Source organism: Balaenoptera musculus, chromosome 9, assembly GCF_009873245.2.
Source record: "Balaenoptera musculus isolate JJ_BM4_2016_0621 chromosome 9, mBalMus1.pri.v3, whole genome shotgun sequence".
Lineage (NCBI taxonomy): Eukaryota > Metazoa > Chordata > Mammalia > Artiodactyla > Balaenopteridae > Balaenoptera > Balaenoptera musculus.
In genome coordinates, this window is record NC_045793.1 from 12,908,898 (window position 1) to 12,924,332 (window position 15,435).

At 48.9% G+C, this 15,435-nt stretch overlaps 2 protein-coding genes across 2 annotated transcripts in view; one reads left to right on the forward strand and one right to left on the reverse strand.

Annotated features, from left to right (window-relative positions):
• Window positions 1–2,848: 2,848 nt before the first annotated feature.
• LOC118901202 (putative DBH-like monooxygenase protein 2) lies at window positions 2,849–11,080 on the forward strand. The gene is made up of 14 exons (XM_036864297.1): window positions 2,849–3,136; window positions 4,038–4,184; window positions 5,401–5,562; window positions 5,804–5,887; window positions 6,670–6,837; window positions 7,025–7,127; window positions 7,316–7,482; window positions 7,802–7,893; window positions 8,179–8,275; window positions 8,403–8,466; window positions 9,578–9,707; window positions 10,258–10,372; window positions 10,671–10,863; window positions 11,055–11,080. The coding sequence occupies exons 1-14, from the start codon at window positions 2,849–2,851 to the stop codon at window positions 11,078–11,080; spliced, it is 1,836 nt and encodes a 611-aa protein (XP_036720192.1).
• A 1,867-nt stretch (window positions 11,081–12,947) lies between these two features.
• The window catches only part of LOC118901203 (probable maltase-glucoamylase 2), a 72,463-nt gene continuing 69,975 nt past the window's right edge, over window positions 12,948–15,435 (reverse strand). The window contains 1 exon segment of the mRNA XM_036864298.1: window positions 12,948–12,958. Coding sequence (XP_036720193.1) covers window positions 12,948–12,958 — 11 coding nt within the window.

The following is a 15,435-nucleotide window of genomic DNA, read 5'->3' on the forward strand; positions in this document are numbered from 1 at the left end:
GTAACATGTGCTGATTCCCTTTTTTGGGGGGGAGGCGGGAATCTGATTTTTTTGTATGTAAGTTTCAGGTGTACAGCATTATAATTCAACACCTGTACACACTGCAAAGTGATCTCCACCACAAGTATGGTTACCATCCATCACCGTGCAGTTGACCCCCTTCACCCGTTTCACCCACCCCCGTGTCCCCTTCCCCTCGGGTAACCTCTGCTCTGATCTCGTGTGCTGAGTCACTCTTGTCTTTGGCCCCCTTACCTATTCCCAGCCGCATCCGTCACTCCAGAGAGGGAGAGAGATGAGCTCTGTGAAGCATTGCCCAAATCACACCTCTTGAACACCAGACCAAAGGACACGCCGAGATGGTGTGTCCTCGCAAGCCTCGCGCACTTAATCCTGAGGTTTGCTGCCGAGAGAGCCAACTCTGGGATTTGGATGATGAAAGGAAAGGGGGCTGGGAGAGGGGAGAAAGCCACAACTGGGGAAGAAAACGAGAAAAAGTCGGCAAAAGCCCCATGGAAAGCCACACAGACAGGACCCAGGAGACGAGATTCCCTGAGCTGTGGTGGCCACTGGTCCTCCCCGAGGCCAGCACTCTGGCCGGTGAGCGGATTGCAGGGAAAAGGATCCTGGGCCCATCTTGGTTTACAGGGCTGGCAGTCCTATCTCCCAGCCCCCTTCTGCATTTCTCTTAATCCCCAAGTGCGACTGGGATCAGAGTGTCTCTGACACCCCTGTTATCTCCTCCCCGGCTCCGGTTCCTCAAGGTCGGTGCCTCCTCAGGCTCCTCCTCTGGCCTTGGCCAGGCTCCCGTCCTGGGCCAAAGTAAGCCTCTTCCTACCAGGTGGCTGCTTAGCTCCCTACCTGCTCTGCCTGCTCAGAGGTGGGCGGTATGCTTGCCCTCTTGGGAACGGTGTTTTCTCCCCACCGCGCCCCAGTTACTACTCAGGTGCTCACAGCAGCTGCAAGCAACCTCAGCTGGATCCTTACCAGCTTTGATGGGCTCCACAGGTAATGAGAAGAATAGGCGTGGCCTGAATGGAGGCGTAAACAGAGGTGCCAGCTTCTTCCCACCCTCACTTAAGCTGGATTCCTGTGTGGAGATGTGTGGTCCGGATTCTGTGACGGAGGAGGCCCTTGAGGCATGTATCCTTGTTAATTTTTCAGATCCTCTCCGTTGTCTGATGGAGGAAGAACACTGAGGGTCAAATGATTATCAGCTCTGTCACTCACACTGGAAGAAAGAAGTCTAGGATTAGAGACTTTGGTCCCCTCCCTAAGGCGCAGCCAGCAAAGGACACCAGCTCCCTCCACCGGGACAAGCCGTGGTAGAGACGCCTCCCGGGGGCTGTGTGTCTTATGGGTGTCTGTGACCTAAGGAAAGAACGGAAAGAGCACCATCCTGGGGGCAGGGCCCCTACGGTCTCGCAGTTAGCTCTGCCACCGACGGGATGGGGGTTCAGGCACTACGCATGTTACTCCCGGATGTTCCCACTTCCTCATCAAAAAATTAAGTGGGGGCTTCCCTGGTGGCGCAGTGGTTGAGAATCTGCCTGCCAATGCAGGGGACACGGGTTCGAGCCCTGGTCTGGGAAGATCCCACATGCCACGGAGCAAATGGGCCCGTGAGCCACAATTACTGAGCCTGTGCGTCTGGAGCCTGTGCTCCACAACAGGAGTGGCCGCGATGGTGAGAGGCCCGCGCACCGTGATGAAGAGTGGCCCCCGCTTGCCGCAACTAGAGAAAGCCCTCGCACAGAAACGAAGATCCAACACAGCCACTAATAAATAAATAAAGCACACCTAGTATAGTGTAATTAAAAAACAAAAAATTGATTAAAAAAAAAAATTAAGTGGACTGGAATTTTTGGAAAATCAAGTGGATCTAAAGTTCCTTTTCACTCTGGTGTTCTGATATTTTAATATTCCTCTGCGTTTCTACTGTTTGCCTCGTAGCAAAGAGCTTGCCAGCAGGGAAGTGGGCCAAGACTCCAGTGGAAGGTCCCCGAATGTGACTTCTCCAAATGGCAATTTGTGGGAGGAAGGGCAAAGTGCAGAGCATCCCAAAGGCAAATGCACATTTATTCCCCATTTTCTCCCTCTCCTTCCCCACCTCCTCCTCCTCCTCTTTGCTCCTCCCCAGCGATGTGCAGAAACTCGAAGCTGCCCCAGATGTGGCCATCTGGAAAGCTGATTATGGCTCCTTCACCTCTACTTGTCCTTCCAGGGATTAGTAGCAAAGACTCCCCCAGGAGATGGAGATCACAGCCTTCCCCTCCCCCCTCCCAACACCTCCTCTCCTCCTGCACTGTAGGGAGGCTGGAAGGCAGGGCCGCTTGGAGCCCCACCCCACTCCCTGTCTGGGCATCACTTCTATGTAGAGACAAAATAGAAAATGCCCATAAGAAGTTGGGGTGAGGGACATGTGCCAGAGGCCAGAGCGCTCAGTAAGAACATCCAAGGATACAGGGATGGTGGGGGCAGAAAGGGAGAGAATGGAAGGAGGAAGAGAGAGAAATAGAGGGAGAGGCAGGGAAAAACAAAACCACCTTGATTCTGCAGGGTCCCTATGGGTAGGACACTGGTATTGGGTCAGGATGGAGGAGACTGAGTGATTCATTCCCCAGAATTTCATGCCAGGTCCCTACTCCAGGGCAAGGGCAACCTTCTCTGGGCACCTTACACCTCCAAGTTATGTAAGTGGCACCACTCTGAACTCAGAGATAATCAGATCAGAAGAGCCCAGTCTGTCCCTCCCCCGTGGCACGGTGCCTGGCACAGGCAGAGATGCATATAAGTCTGTACTTCTTGACTGTCCATCTAAGGAGAGATGCTTCAGACCCCAGGAGCCATGGCCTGTGCCCTTCTCTTTCGGCTTCTTCTACTTACGGCCCTGCCGACCTCCTCTCAAGGCAACCACTTGGGCCCCACATCGCGTCTGCGTTATTCCACGTTCCTAGATCCTTCTAATGTCATTTTCCTACACTGGGACTTTGACCTTGAGGCTGAGATCATCACTTTTGAGCTCCAGGTCCGGACAGCTGGCTGGGTGGGCTTGGGTATCACAAATCGCTACACCAGAGTGGGAAGCGATCTGGTTGTTGGAGGAGTCTCGCCGGACGGCAATGTCTATTTCTCGGTGAGTGTGAGGGTGACTCCCTCCCAAGCGTGAGGGTCTCTTGCTGGGTGGAGGGTGGCTCTGAGTCCAGGAAGGATCCGCATTTTCCAAACACATCCAGGCACAGGCCCAGAGCACCAACTGATGGCTGACCTCTCCTTACAGAAATGGTCCATTGGAGAGTCTGAAGCTAGGTCTTCCAGACTGCATGTCTCTAAGTTGCCAAGGGAATGGAGCCATTGGACAGAAAGAGAGCGAGTCCTGGACCACGATCTCGGTGCAGGTCACTGGGGGGAGAGTCAAAGCTGTTTGGTGCACAGTCCTCATCTTCAGTTACCTTTAGGCTCAAATAGACCGCAGCATAAAATAATCTAATAACAACATCAGCACCTGCAACAATAATAGCTTAAAATTGTTACTCATTTTTGGTTAAGCAGGCATTGGTCCAAATTCTTTGCACATTAAACCTCACAGCATCACCATGAGGTTTCTTACCCCATTTTACAGATGAAGACGCAGCTCACCCGTCTCCCAGTCTCACTCAATCTGAACTTCATTTATATGGCAAAGTGTCCATGTTAAGAGCCCCATGAGAAGAGGAATAGCATAGACAGTTCAGAGAATAAGTGAGCTTTTAAGACTTAGGGATATAGGAATATCAGGATTTATGGAGACGAGATTTGAAATGGGAGAAGTAAAGCAAGGTCAAGTGGTTAAACTCCATCAGACACCGTCCATCCCTCTTCCCCACGAATCCCCCCTCAATGCCATGCTCTGTCCTAGGAGCAAATTATAATAAATAATACAGACCTGGGTTCTGCTAATTTGGTACGTTAGGGGGGCTAAATGGACCCAGACTACTCGGAATCCGTGACCACTTAGGGCTGCTGGTTCTTACCGCTTGACCTTCCCTGGACCCCAGGATGAGCACCTGGTGGACGAAGACGCTCTGGAGGAGGACGGGAGCCAGGACGCGGAGCTGCTGGCACTGACAGAAGACGCCGTCTATACCACCATGCGCTTCTCCAGGCCCTTCCGCTCCTGTGACCCTCATGACCAAGACATCACGGTAAAAGAGGGAGGAGAGAGGAGCATTTGCTCACAAGCAGCCTCTCCTTCTAGGAGGTGAAGTCACCCCCAATCTGGAATGGCCGTGCCTGTCAGACAGCCAGTCTCGGTTCCAGGGACCTCATCTCTCTCAGCCTTCCCAGGCACGGCCCCAATCCTGCCGCCTCTGATTCCACCAGCCCTCTACAGGTGGCCTCCCACTGACAGCCCCATGCCACCCTCCCTAGTGTCCCCTCCTGAAGAACCTTGTCTGATCTCCTTGAACTTCAGTGTCATGAACCAGATGTGGACACAGGCTCAGAGAGGGGACATGAGAGGGGGTGTGACTTACTCAACATCTCCAGCAAGTCAGCCTCTAGGCAGAACTGGAACCTGACTAGTTCTGACCCCCAGTCTGAAGAGTTCTCCTTTCTGAAACCCCTAGGTGGCGTTTTGGGGGGCTCCAAGGAGCTCTGGTTCTTTATGTCTCAGTGCAGAAAGAATTCAGGGAGAGGCAAAGTGATAGATAAGAAGTGACTTATTAGAATAGGAAGCTTGTGAGGCTTCCATCAGGTGGGCGAGAGGGTGCCGCCCCAGAGAACTTAGTGGTCTACAGTTTTACAATCAAAGGAAAAGTGGGGAGGGGGAGAAGACCAACTTCTTCCTCATTCTTGAGTAGACACAAGCTTCCATCATCAGCTCCTCCTCCAGGTTGGGCAGGGGAGTTTTCTTGTCCCAACATTGTCAAGCCAGGACTGTCATGGCACTAAGGAAAAATTATTTCAGGTCTCAGTACCGTGAGGGTCTTTCACTTTGAAATGTCACCTTTCCATAAATTATTGTTTTTTATGCATGCAGAGAGCATGTCCTAGGGGTCATTAACTTACTGAGCTCACTGGGCAGGATGTGGGTCTCATGTCACCATTGTTTTATTGTTTTGGGGCATGTCTCATGCTTCTGTGGCATGGTTTTGTTGCTAAGCAAGCCTGCTTGGTTTTGTGGTTAAGTAAACCTGCTTTCTTGAGTAATCATTAACTTACAGGGGTCCGCCATACTTTTTTCTCTACTTACAATCCCCTTGTGGGATTAACTATTTAATCACCTACTTTGTCCCTTTACTCTGTCCCTATAAGTTCCACTGTCGAGGTGAGCAAGTGGCTTGTGTCGGTGGTTGGGTGTGGATGTGTGCAAAGTGCTGCTCAGGGGCTGCAGCACCTCGATGCCCTTGACACCCCCAGAGTGACACTGTGAGGGTGCTTGCCACCTACGGCCCAGATGCCACTCTGAAGCTGGACTGGGAGTGTACTTTTGTGAAGTCCATCTTCCTGCTCCAAATCGTCCACCCCGATGATCTCGATGTCCCCGAGGACACCATCATCCATGACTTGGAGATCACTGATGTAAGACCCCTCCTCCCCACCCAGCCGCCTCCAGCCACTGCCCATCTTCCTCTCAATCCAGACCTTCCTCTTGCACCCAATATTAGTATGTTCCTGGAACTGAGGTTCCTCTGACTCCCCTCGGTCCCCCGAGGATTGTCAAACTGGCCCTCAAGTGGCCGCCCTTCCCCGACCTGTCCCTTCCCCTGTTTCTCCAGGAGCCTCCGTACCACCTGCTCAGCCTCTGTGTGTCCTCCTCCAGTTCCTCATCCCAGAGGATGACACCACGTATGCCTGCACCTTCCTCCCTCTCCCCATCGTTAGCAAGAAGCACCATATCTACAAGGTACCATGAAACAGACTTCAGGACATTGTCAAGGTGGTTAAGATAGGCAGTGGGCATGGTTCACTCTGAAGAGATGGTGTTCAGAAAACTGCTGGGAGGATGCAGGAAGGAGGTGGTCAGGAGAACATGGGGGCCAGGCCAGGTTTGCTGAAGGTGGCAGTTTCATGATTTCCTGAGCCCAGAACTATAGCTCCCAGCACTGTTTTATTCACGCCCCACAGTGCAGCAGCGATTTTGATGACGGTCATTGGTTAATAAGTGTTTGCAAAGAACAAAGCATAAGTCCTGCCCTGGGCCCAGAATTGTGTTCTCTTAGCCCAGGAGGAGGTGCAGGCTTGGGAAACGCGGCCAAAGGCTGTCAAGTCGGGAAAGTCTGGCTAGAGGAAACTCAAATTGGTCACCTGACTTCACATGAGTGGCAAACGTGTGGGAGCCACTGTTTTCTTTAGAGAGTGAATCCAACAAGGCATGATCACATGCTCAAATATAGAGAACTGACGAGGTTCTTAAAGGAAAGTAGAAAGTCTTGGGATGTTCCCGGCTGGATCAAGTGTGTTGTGGTTTCAGGAAGGGATTTTAAAAGGGTGAGGGCTGAGAGAGGAGTCAGACTGAGTGCAGGGGAAATGATAGGTTGGGGAAGGAAAAAAACAGAGGAAACGGAAGAGAAAGAAAGAGAGAGAAGTGGGGACTGGGCATAGTTTTATTTGGGGAAAAGGAATAGGGGGCATAAGGACATGGCCCAGAAGATCTTGACCACACTCTGTCCTGCGTCCCCCGCCCAGTTTGAGCCCAAGTTGGTCCATCACAAGGAGACGATGGTGCACCACATCGTGGGGTACGCCTGCGGCAAGGCCAGTGCTCTCCCCAAGGGCATCAGCGACTGCTACGGGGCCCACCCCGCCTTCTCCCTCTGCTCGCAGGTCATCGTGGGCTGGGCTGTCGGGGACACAGTGAGTCGTGTGATGGGAGAAATCGGCGGCTAAGGGGACACGTGTGGTTGGGCAACTGGGATTGTTGGATTGATAGAAGGTGGGGAAACGGGAGGTCTGGGATGAGAGCCAAAAGACAAGGGCGGGCCCGGGTCCCTGCACCTACTTCCCAGCCATTCTTGCCGCCAAATCACCCTCTATCCAACAGAGTTACCAGTTTCCAGGTGATGTGGGTATCTCTATTGGGACGCCTCTGGACCCCCGGTGGGTCCGACTGGAGATTCACTACAGCAATTTCCACAGTCTTCCTGGTGAGCACCTAGAGCATTTACGGGAGAGCAGCGGGTGAGGCTGGCCGAGTCCCCTAGGTGTCGGGAAGGGGACGCACACCTACTCCTTTTGCTTGCAGCCCCCCCCCCCCACCGCTTTCCCAGGGCCTCTTTCTCCCCACCGTGCGACACAGTCTCCTGCATCCTGTGATTGGTCCTTCCTGCACCAGATGTGTACGACTCCTCGGGGATTCGAGTGTACCTCACGGCGCAGCTGCGCAAATATGACATGGGTGTCCTGCAGCTGGGCTTCTTCACTTTCCCCATCCACTTCATACCCCCGGGCGCCGAGTCCTTCGCGTCCTACGGGCTGTGTAAGACGGAGAAGTTTGAAGAGGTGAAGCCGGGAGGCACCCCTCCTCCCCTGATCTTCCCGGTTCCCCATCGCAAATCTGGTGTGACCCACCAGGCACAGCTTGAGCCCCAGACTTAGAGAATGACCACTGCCCTGTGCTCAGGAAAATCGCTCACCTGAATGGGGCGGGGGAGCCAGGAGGCAGGGCTGCGGGGCAGGAAGAGGGGCCAGGAGGTCCAGTAGGGACTAAAGGGGTGTGTCTCAGTCATAAGACGAAGGTGTCAGATATGAAAGGAGGAAACCGAGGAGCGGGGCCAGACGAGAGTTCCTAACAAGCCAGGTGGTCTCCTCCCTGCCACAGATGAACGGGGCCCCGGTGCCTGACATCCAGGTCTGCGGCTACCTGCTCCACACCCACTTGGCTGGCCGCACTCTGCAGGCCGTGCAATACAGGTAAGGAAGACACGGATTGGAAGCTCTCCCTTCTGTATTTGGAAATAAATGTTAGCAATAATTATTTATTCTGCGGCATGACGTTATGCTCAGTTGGGAGTCGGAGAAGCTAGAACTATCCCTAGAGTAGTGATGACAGGAATATGACAGTGGAGGGAGGAGCTTTTTCATTTTACGGGCAATCTGTACCCACAGAATGACCGCACACGCTGCTTCTTTGTTGATAGACCCCCTCCCTGCTTCATCCTCTCCTTATTCCTGGCCCCTCCCCTTGTCCCCTTCCAGAAATGGAACACAACTCCAAACAATCTGTAAAGATGATTCCTACGACTTCAATCTGCAGGAGACTCGAGATTTACCTTCTCGAGTGGCCATCAAGCCGGTGGGAGCCTGGGGGGAGGCATGGCTGGCGTCGGGGGAAGGCAGGGTCAGCACTCACTACTGTTAGCCAAGAGGACTGTACCAGTCCCTCTGTGTCTTACTTTGAGCCTTTGTTTCGCTCTGCACAGGGAGATGAATTGCTGGTAGAGTGTCACTACCAGACGCTGGACCGCGACTCCTTGACTTTTGTAAGTACCTCTCTCCCCATCGTGGTCAATGACGGTAGCCTCAGAATAGAGCCCCATCCCTGGCCTTGGCTATCATGTGACTCAGATTATTCCAGCTGAAGCCCCTTTCTTTCTCCAATGGTATTACCCAGGCACATGGGGCTTCATGCTCTCGCATCCCCATGACTGTAAGATGGGTACAAGGATTCCCGTTTTCTCTGTCAATGACCCACTAAGATTATGAAAGGAAAGCATGTGATAGTGTCTAAGAGCATGGACTCTGGGCCTGATTGCCTGGGTCTGAAGGTCAACATGATCATTAATAACTTTATAACCTTAGACAAATTATTCAGATTCCTTGTGTCTCAGTTTCCTAATTCTTAAAAGAATTAATACTATCTGTCTCATAAGATTTGGGGGAGAGTTGATTAACATGCCTAAAACATCTAGATCATTGCCCGACTTTTTGTAGATTGTCAGAGTTAGCTATTATTATTATTATGGTCACAAGGAGCCCATATTTTGTGTGTCAGGAATGGCTCAGTGCCTGTAGGATTCAAAATGGATTGCATGCTTCCAAGGAAGAAAATACAGCCATACAAATGATTACAACACAAGTTAGAAAGTAAAATACACCGTAAGAGAAGAATGGGGAAAATGCACTAGGGGAATTCACAGGGGGAAAAAATCATCAGGTCCTATTACAGTGAACTGAACATGTGACATATCTGAGTGGGTCCTGCTTTTGGCATGTAGAGATGGGGAATTCCAGGGAAGCTCAAAGGGAGTGGCTTTTTCGGGAAACTCGGTATCTTATCTCATCTTCTCAACCATCTTTTCTCAAACCAGGGCAATAGCAATGGAAATGTAGAGGATGGGGAAGATACATGGGATATTTCTTTGGAAATAATATCAATAATTGTCCACCAATTAGAAACACAGGAGGAGAAAGCAAGTGTGGTGAGAAGTAGTAAATAACAATTAGTGAGCTGGCTCAAGGTTAAGGGAAAAGGAAAACAGTCTCATTGGTAGAATGATCACCTAATCTAGTTTCTGCCTACCTTGTTCTCCTCTCTCTGCATGCCTGTGTATCTCTGTCTCTCCATCTCTCTCTCTCTCTCTCTCTTCTTCTCCAGGGTGGCCCAGCACCGTTAATGAGATGTACCTCATCTTTCTCTTCTACTATCCCCGAAACAACATCTCCAGCTGCATGGGGTACCCTGACATCATCTACGTGGCCCATGAGCTGGGGGAGGAGGCATCAGAGTGAGTCATCCTGGAAGATAAGACCCTCAAGAGTGACCTCTAGAAGTTAGATCACTTGTGTACAAAGTATTTGTCTGCCTTTTTCTCATGCACTACCTGATTCAAAGACTGTTTACTTTCAAGTAGTGACCCTTAATTACTTGGGACTAAGGGGCCTCCCTGAGACTCTGATGAAAGTGCTGAAACTTCTTTCCAAGAAAAATGCACATCTTTGCAGACACATCCTATTTCACATATAATTTCAGGACATTTATAGTTTCCCTGAAGTCACCCTATCAACCTTCTTGGACTTCATGGCCCCCAGATTAAGAAACACTTCTTTAAAGAGTCAGAACTTTCTCTTTTTCACTTTTAAAAATTCTCTTCTCTGAGCTCTGATGATATTTCTCCTTCTGCCAAGCTCACGGTTGTGCCATTGAGTTGTAAGACATTCCTTATGGTTTATGCCAACATGGAGCTCATGCTAACAAAAGTGAGGCTACTTTATACACATTTTGTCAAAGCTTTCAGTCAACCCTCAACTAGTGTCTGCTCTTCCTGCCCATGACAGCTCCATGGAGGGCATGATGGCCACGAACAAGGTGGAGTGGACCCCGGAGAACATCAAAAAGGCTGAGAAGGCGTGCAAGGAGGCCCAGCAGACGGTGATAATAAAGACCATTGACGTAAGTGTCCCAGGAGACACCACGCTCCCGGGGTTAGGGATGGAGGGGTGTGGGAGGGTACTGGACGAGGCCGGAAAAGAGAAGAATGAGGGGTATGAATGACAATGGCAGGAACGCTGGGTCAGAGAAGGAGAAGCTGAGGGAGCAGAAAGAGGGCTGACACTGCTCTGGGTGTGGATGGTAGTCTCCCAGTTAGCCCGTGAGGCTGCAAGGACTGGGGATTACCGAGTAAGGTCTTAGGAGAGGAAAGGAGGTGGGGATGCTTCCACCTTCACCCATTTTCTCCCTTCTCTTGCAGGAGCTAGTGGAAAACACAACAGGCTGGATTCCGGAAATCATCCCTGCTCTCCGGGGTCCTTGCTTGGAGTCCTCCAGAGGCAAAGTGGAGCCCCAGGACAGAACCCCTGCAGGCTTCAGGGCTGCCCCCATGGCCCTCTCGGGCTCCAGCACTGCCACACCAAGGCGCCTCCCCCTGACTGCCCTCTTGTTTGGTCAGGGGACCCGTGTCTTGGCTCCTAGCCACCCTGCGGGCTGGAGCCTGATACCGTCTCCTCATGTCACATACTCAGGCCCCTCCCTGCTCAGGCCTCCCCTTAGCACCAAACACAGAAACTCCCCTCTGCTTTGGCCCCCAAACTCCCCCATCTGTGCCCTTCTCATGACTTTGGCCATGAAACTGCAGGCTTGGGCGTGGCACAGAGTCCATAAAGCCTTTCCCATGACAAGCTCGGCAATCCATCCTTTAAAGCTTTAGAAGCATTGGTGGGACCACACATTTTCTAAGAAAATCTAGATTCAAGGCTGGGTGAGGTAATGGGTCTCTGAGCAGTCCAGTGCCCCAGCTTGATTGAGGGGACGCCGCGTGGGCAGGAGGGGCTTGAATGCAGAGGGGAGCCCTGTAAACCCTCCTCAGCCCATGCTGGCCCTGGAGGGGCTCCGGTTTCTCTTTTCTTCTGACATTTTTGTCCGACCCTCCCTGTGAGGCAGAGGCAGCAAGCCACATGTGTGATTTGCAGTAAAGGAAGGTGCTCTGTTTACAAGGAACAAAGCTCAAGACACCAAATTAAATAGAATTCAACCCGCTTCCTGTTGCCATCTCTTTCCTTTGAGCCTTCGGTCCAGGAGAGGCAGCTGGGAGGTCTCTTGAATGGCTCAGGATAAGGCATCCAGAGGGCATCTGAGGGTCTGGTGGCCCAAAATGCAACATCTAAGGCAGGTCTTGCTTGCCTCACCTGTGCCTTCACTGTCAGATGATCATTATTTACTCAACAAGTACCACTTTCTCAACACTCAGATCACCAGGTGTCAAGAGCCTAACTGGCCAGGGAGGCTGACTTGGGCTCTGGGAACAGGTCAAGGGCATGCTAGTCCATGAACTGCCTTGCTCATGGTTCCTAACTTCTGGAAGGGACCCCTACCCTGACTATTCCGAGGTGTTTAGAGGGATCCTAATTCCCTGGAGATCAGGGATCTAGCCTCCGTAAACTCCTTGCCACTGCTTGAGGGGCCGAGCAAAGAAGAAAACACAGCTTACCCGAAGCCAGAGGGATCATCTGGGTTCACTGCTGGGCTTCTCTGTTGTCATCATTCAAGGGAAATGAAGGCTCTCCTTTAGGTAATAATCTTAAAACATGGTTGAGGCCCTTTGGCAGCAGTTTGAAGTGCACAAATTACATTCTACAGCATGAAGAAACACACAGATAAAAATGAATCTAGATAGAAACTTAAAACAATCAAAAGAGACCTTTTCTCTCTGGTTTGCCCAATTAACAAATAAGTCTGACATTTCTATTCCAATCTGTGTTACTCCAAGCCCCCCAAGCAAATTCTTTCAACCTCGATCTTTTAGGTAAAAACAAAAAGACAAAAAAAGAAGAACGTCCTGGCTGGGTTTCTGATGACAAACCTCGGTCTGTGCTACAGCCTTATTCTCGGGTCTGTCTTGACAAGTTCAAGTCAGCTGGGCAGCTACTCCAAGGTTCTGCAGCCAGAATCTTCTAATGCTCCATTTGTATAGCTCATGGCCCTGTGCAGTTCCTCTCCTCCGTACCCACTTCAAGTTCTGGTTCTTATTAAGCTTTCCTTCTTTCATTTTCTTTTCCTCTCCATCTCTTGATCTCAGCATTTAGTCGCCATGCACATATTCACTGAGCATCCTCTGTGAGCTTGACGTTAGGTCAGAACAGAAGCCACCAAAATGAACAGGAAATGGACAAGCACCCCCTGCCCTTGTGGAGCTGAGGTGAAGCTTCTATGCGCCCCTGGCTGGCCATTTTCTCCTTGGGTTCACAGCATCCGCCTCTGAGTCTTTCCCAGTGCCACGGATCATTTCCCCCGCTGCTGACTGCCTCCAGAGAGGAACTATGTTTATATCAACCTATGGAGAATGATTTGTTTCTATATTTAAAAGGGATGCATTTATATTGATATTATGCATATATATTAGATGGGGGTCTTAGACAGTACTGCTGGGGAAATGTTTGAAAACATTCCTACACAGGGTAGGAGCGTGAATCAGATGACCTCAAGTGTTTTTTCCAGTTTATGTGTTTTGTGACTGCAGTTTCCAGAAAGCCTAATGATACACTACAAAAAGAACGGCTCAGAGTTGAGGTGGAAAGGGATGACCCCAACTTCCTCCTAGAACCTTCTGGCAGATGGGTCTCTGTCATTCCTCATCCCTCAGTGGTCTCTAAGTTCAGGTCAGCTCTGAGTGACTCTGAGACTGTAACTCTTTTTCCATCTCACCTCCTCTACTCAAAACCCCATCTTAAATGTTGAGAGTAAATAAAGGATTTATTCCCTCATTACTTTTTTCTGTGATGACCAGAGGACCCACAGGCTAATGTTTACAAGGATCTGGTCTTTCCTGAGGAATAAGAATATTTTGTTACAATTTCAAATTTATAGGAAAGTCGCAAGAATTCCCATATGCCCTATAATGAGCTTTATCCATTGTTTATATTTTGCCCCATTTCTCCCTCCCTCCCTCTCTCCTCTCTTCCCATCTCTTCTATTTGTCTCCTCCTCCTTCTGCTTCTTCCTCCTTCCCCTGTCTCTCTGTCTCCCTCTCCTTCATGAAGCTGATAACTTAGTTTCTTACTCCTGTTTGCTAGAATTCTCATCACGTTTAAATTCCTGCTATACTTAGCTGAGACGAACAAGAAAGCTCCCCAACTCCACTGCTCCACCACGGCAGTGACACCCAACCTTGACAGCATATCAGAGTCACCTGGGTGATGGGAGAAGCGTCCAGGCATTAGTGAATGATTAAATTCTCCAGGTGCTTCCAATATGCATCCGAGATTGAGGACCACTGAACCAGAAGTTCAATTGCTCTTAACTGGTCTATTTCCTGGATGGGCAGGAATCCCATTCTGGCTTCACATATTGAAGCCACAGCACAGGCACTGACCAGTCCAAGTGAACGCCAGTGAAGAGGAGCCCTGGAAGCCCCCTGATTTCCAAGAGTTAGACTTTTAGTTGCTGGATTGTGAGGGTGTGTGGGGATCTCAGAGAAGGGGTGCATCTGGGGGTGCTCAGGGAAGAAGTTATCTACCAAGCATCACTCAAAAAATAAATAGCAAAGAAAGAAGAGCTCTTTTAATGCCAAGTAATGAATATAGAGAAAAAAATGTGAAGTTAGAAAATCACCATTTAATAAATGTATAGTAATAAATTGAATCAGACAAGAATCATCAATGGGTGACAAAATAGGAGAGTAACCCAATAGCTACATAGCCTCAAAGTATCTCCTTATTATATATTTATTAATTATGATGAGAGGAAATAGTAATTTTACGATAGAGAGGCCTGGCAGACATCACCTCAAGGAAGTAAGCCAATTAACATCACCAATCATGGACAAACAGACATCACGTGCCTCCTGACAGGCGTACCAGGAAACACATAACATCAATTCTATGTTATATCTGTCCAAGAAATGTACAACCTCAGTATAATCATGAGGAAATATTAGACAAACCCCAAATGAGGAATAGTCTACAAAGATCTGACTTGTAATTGTGAAAATGTCAAAATCAAGAAGGAAAAAGAGGGGCTGAGGTATAGTTCCACAGTAAACTGAAAAACAAAAATCCAGTTAAAGTAAATGCACCATGTGCTCCTCATCCAAATTACTACCTGTTGCTGTTGTCATTGTTGTTGTTTAGTGTTTTTTGTAAAGACCATTATTGGGATGATTCGTGAAATTTGACTAACATATGTGCATTAGATGGTGGCATTGTATGAACGTTAACTTCCTGACTTGGCTGATTATATTGTGGTTATGTAAGAATATGTCCTTGTGTTTTAGGAAATACACACTAAAGCATTTTGTGATGTTGAGACATTGTGTCTACAAACTCTCAAATTATACATACGTGTGCACGTGTGTGAGAGAGGAAATATGGTAAATAATTTATAGTTTATGGATAATATTTGGGAAATCTGGGTGAAGAATATAATGAAGTTTTTATACTATTTCTGCAACTTTTCGCCACACTTATTTCAAAATAAAAATGTTAATTTTAAAAAAAGAAACAAGCATAAGATCTATACAAAAAGAGTATGAAAATGGAGCAACTTTTTTTTTAAAGGCACACAGTTACCTAGAAAAAAAAGTCAATTTAGAAAAATGTCAGCTTTTCCAAGCAAGAGTTTTTGACCACTCTGAGCAGAGAACCTCCAGTCTGCAAGCTATAGTGTACCCTTGGATTAATTTCACTGGCAGAAAATATGATGTTTCCCATATAAAATAATGTGCATGAACTTACACACACACACACACACACATACACACAGTCCGTATGAACTATACTGGCTATGTCAAAATTGTTCTTGTCTGTTATTTGTTCATACATTTTGTTCTCAGCTAGATCTCTTTAGAAGGCAACATGTGAATATTAGCAAGTATAAAAAGCTTAAGAAAAATTATAGAAAAAATATTATAAAATTAGGATAACTATATCCATTAACCTATTATTTTGTAAAGTGAGGAAAGATGGACATTATTTAATTTAACAGTGAAACATTTTGTCCCAGCTAAAAAAAAAAAAAAAAAA

Bases quoted from the DNA above. Each gene is read 5' to 3' on its own strand.
- LOC118901202 (XM_036864297.1), top strand. From the start codon at position 2,849: ATGGCCTGTGCCCTTCTCTTTCGGCTTCTTCTACTTACGGCCCTGCCG. The intron at 6,838-7,024 runs GTGAGTCGTGTG...TCTATCCAACAG, and splicing joins GCTGGGCTGTCGGGGACACA to AGTTACCAGTTTCCAGGTGA. The intron at 8,467-9,577 runs GTACCTCTCTCC...CTTCTTCTCCAG, and splicing joins CGACTCCTTGACTTTTGTAA to GGTGGCCCAGCACCGTTAAT.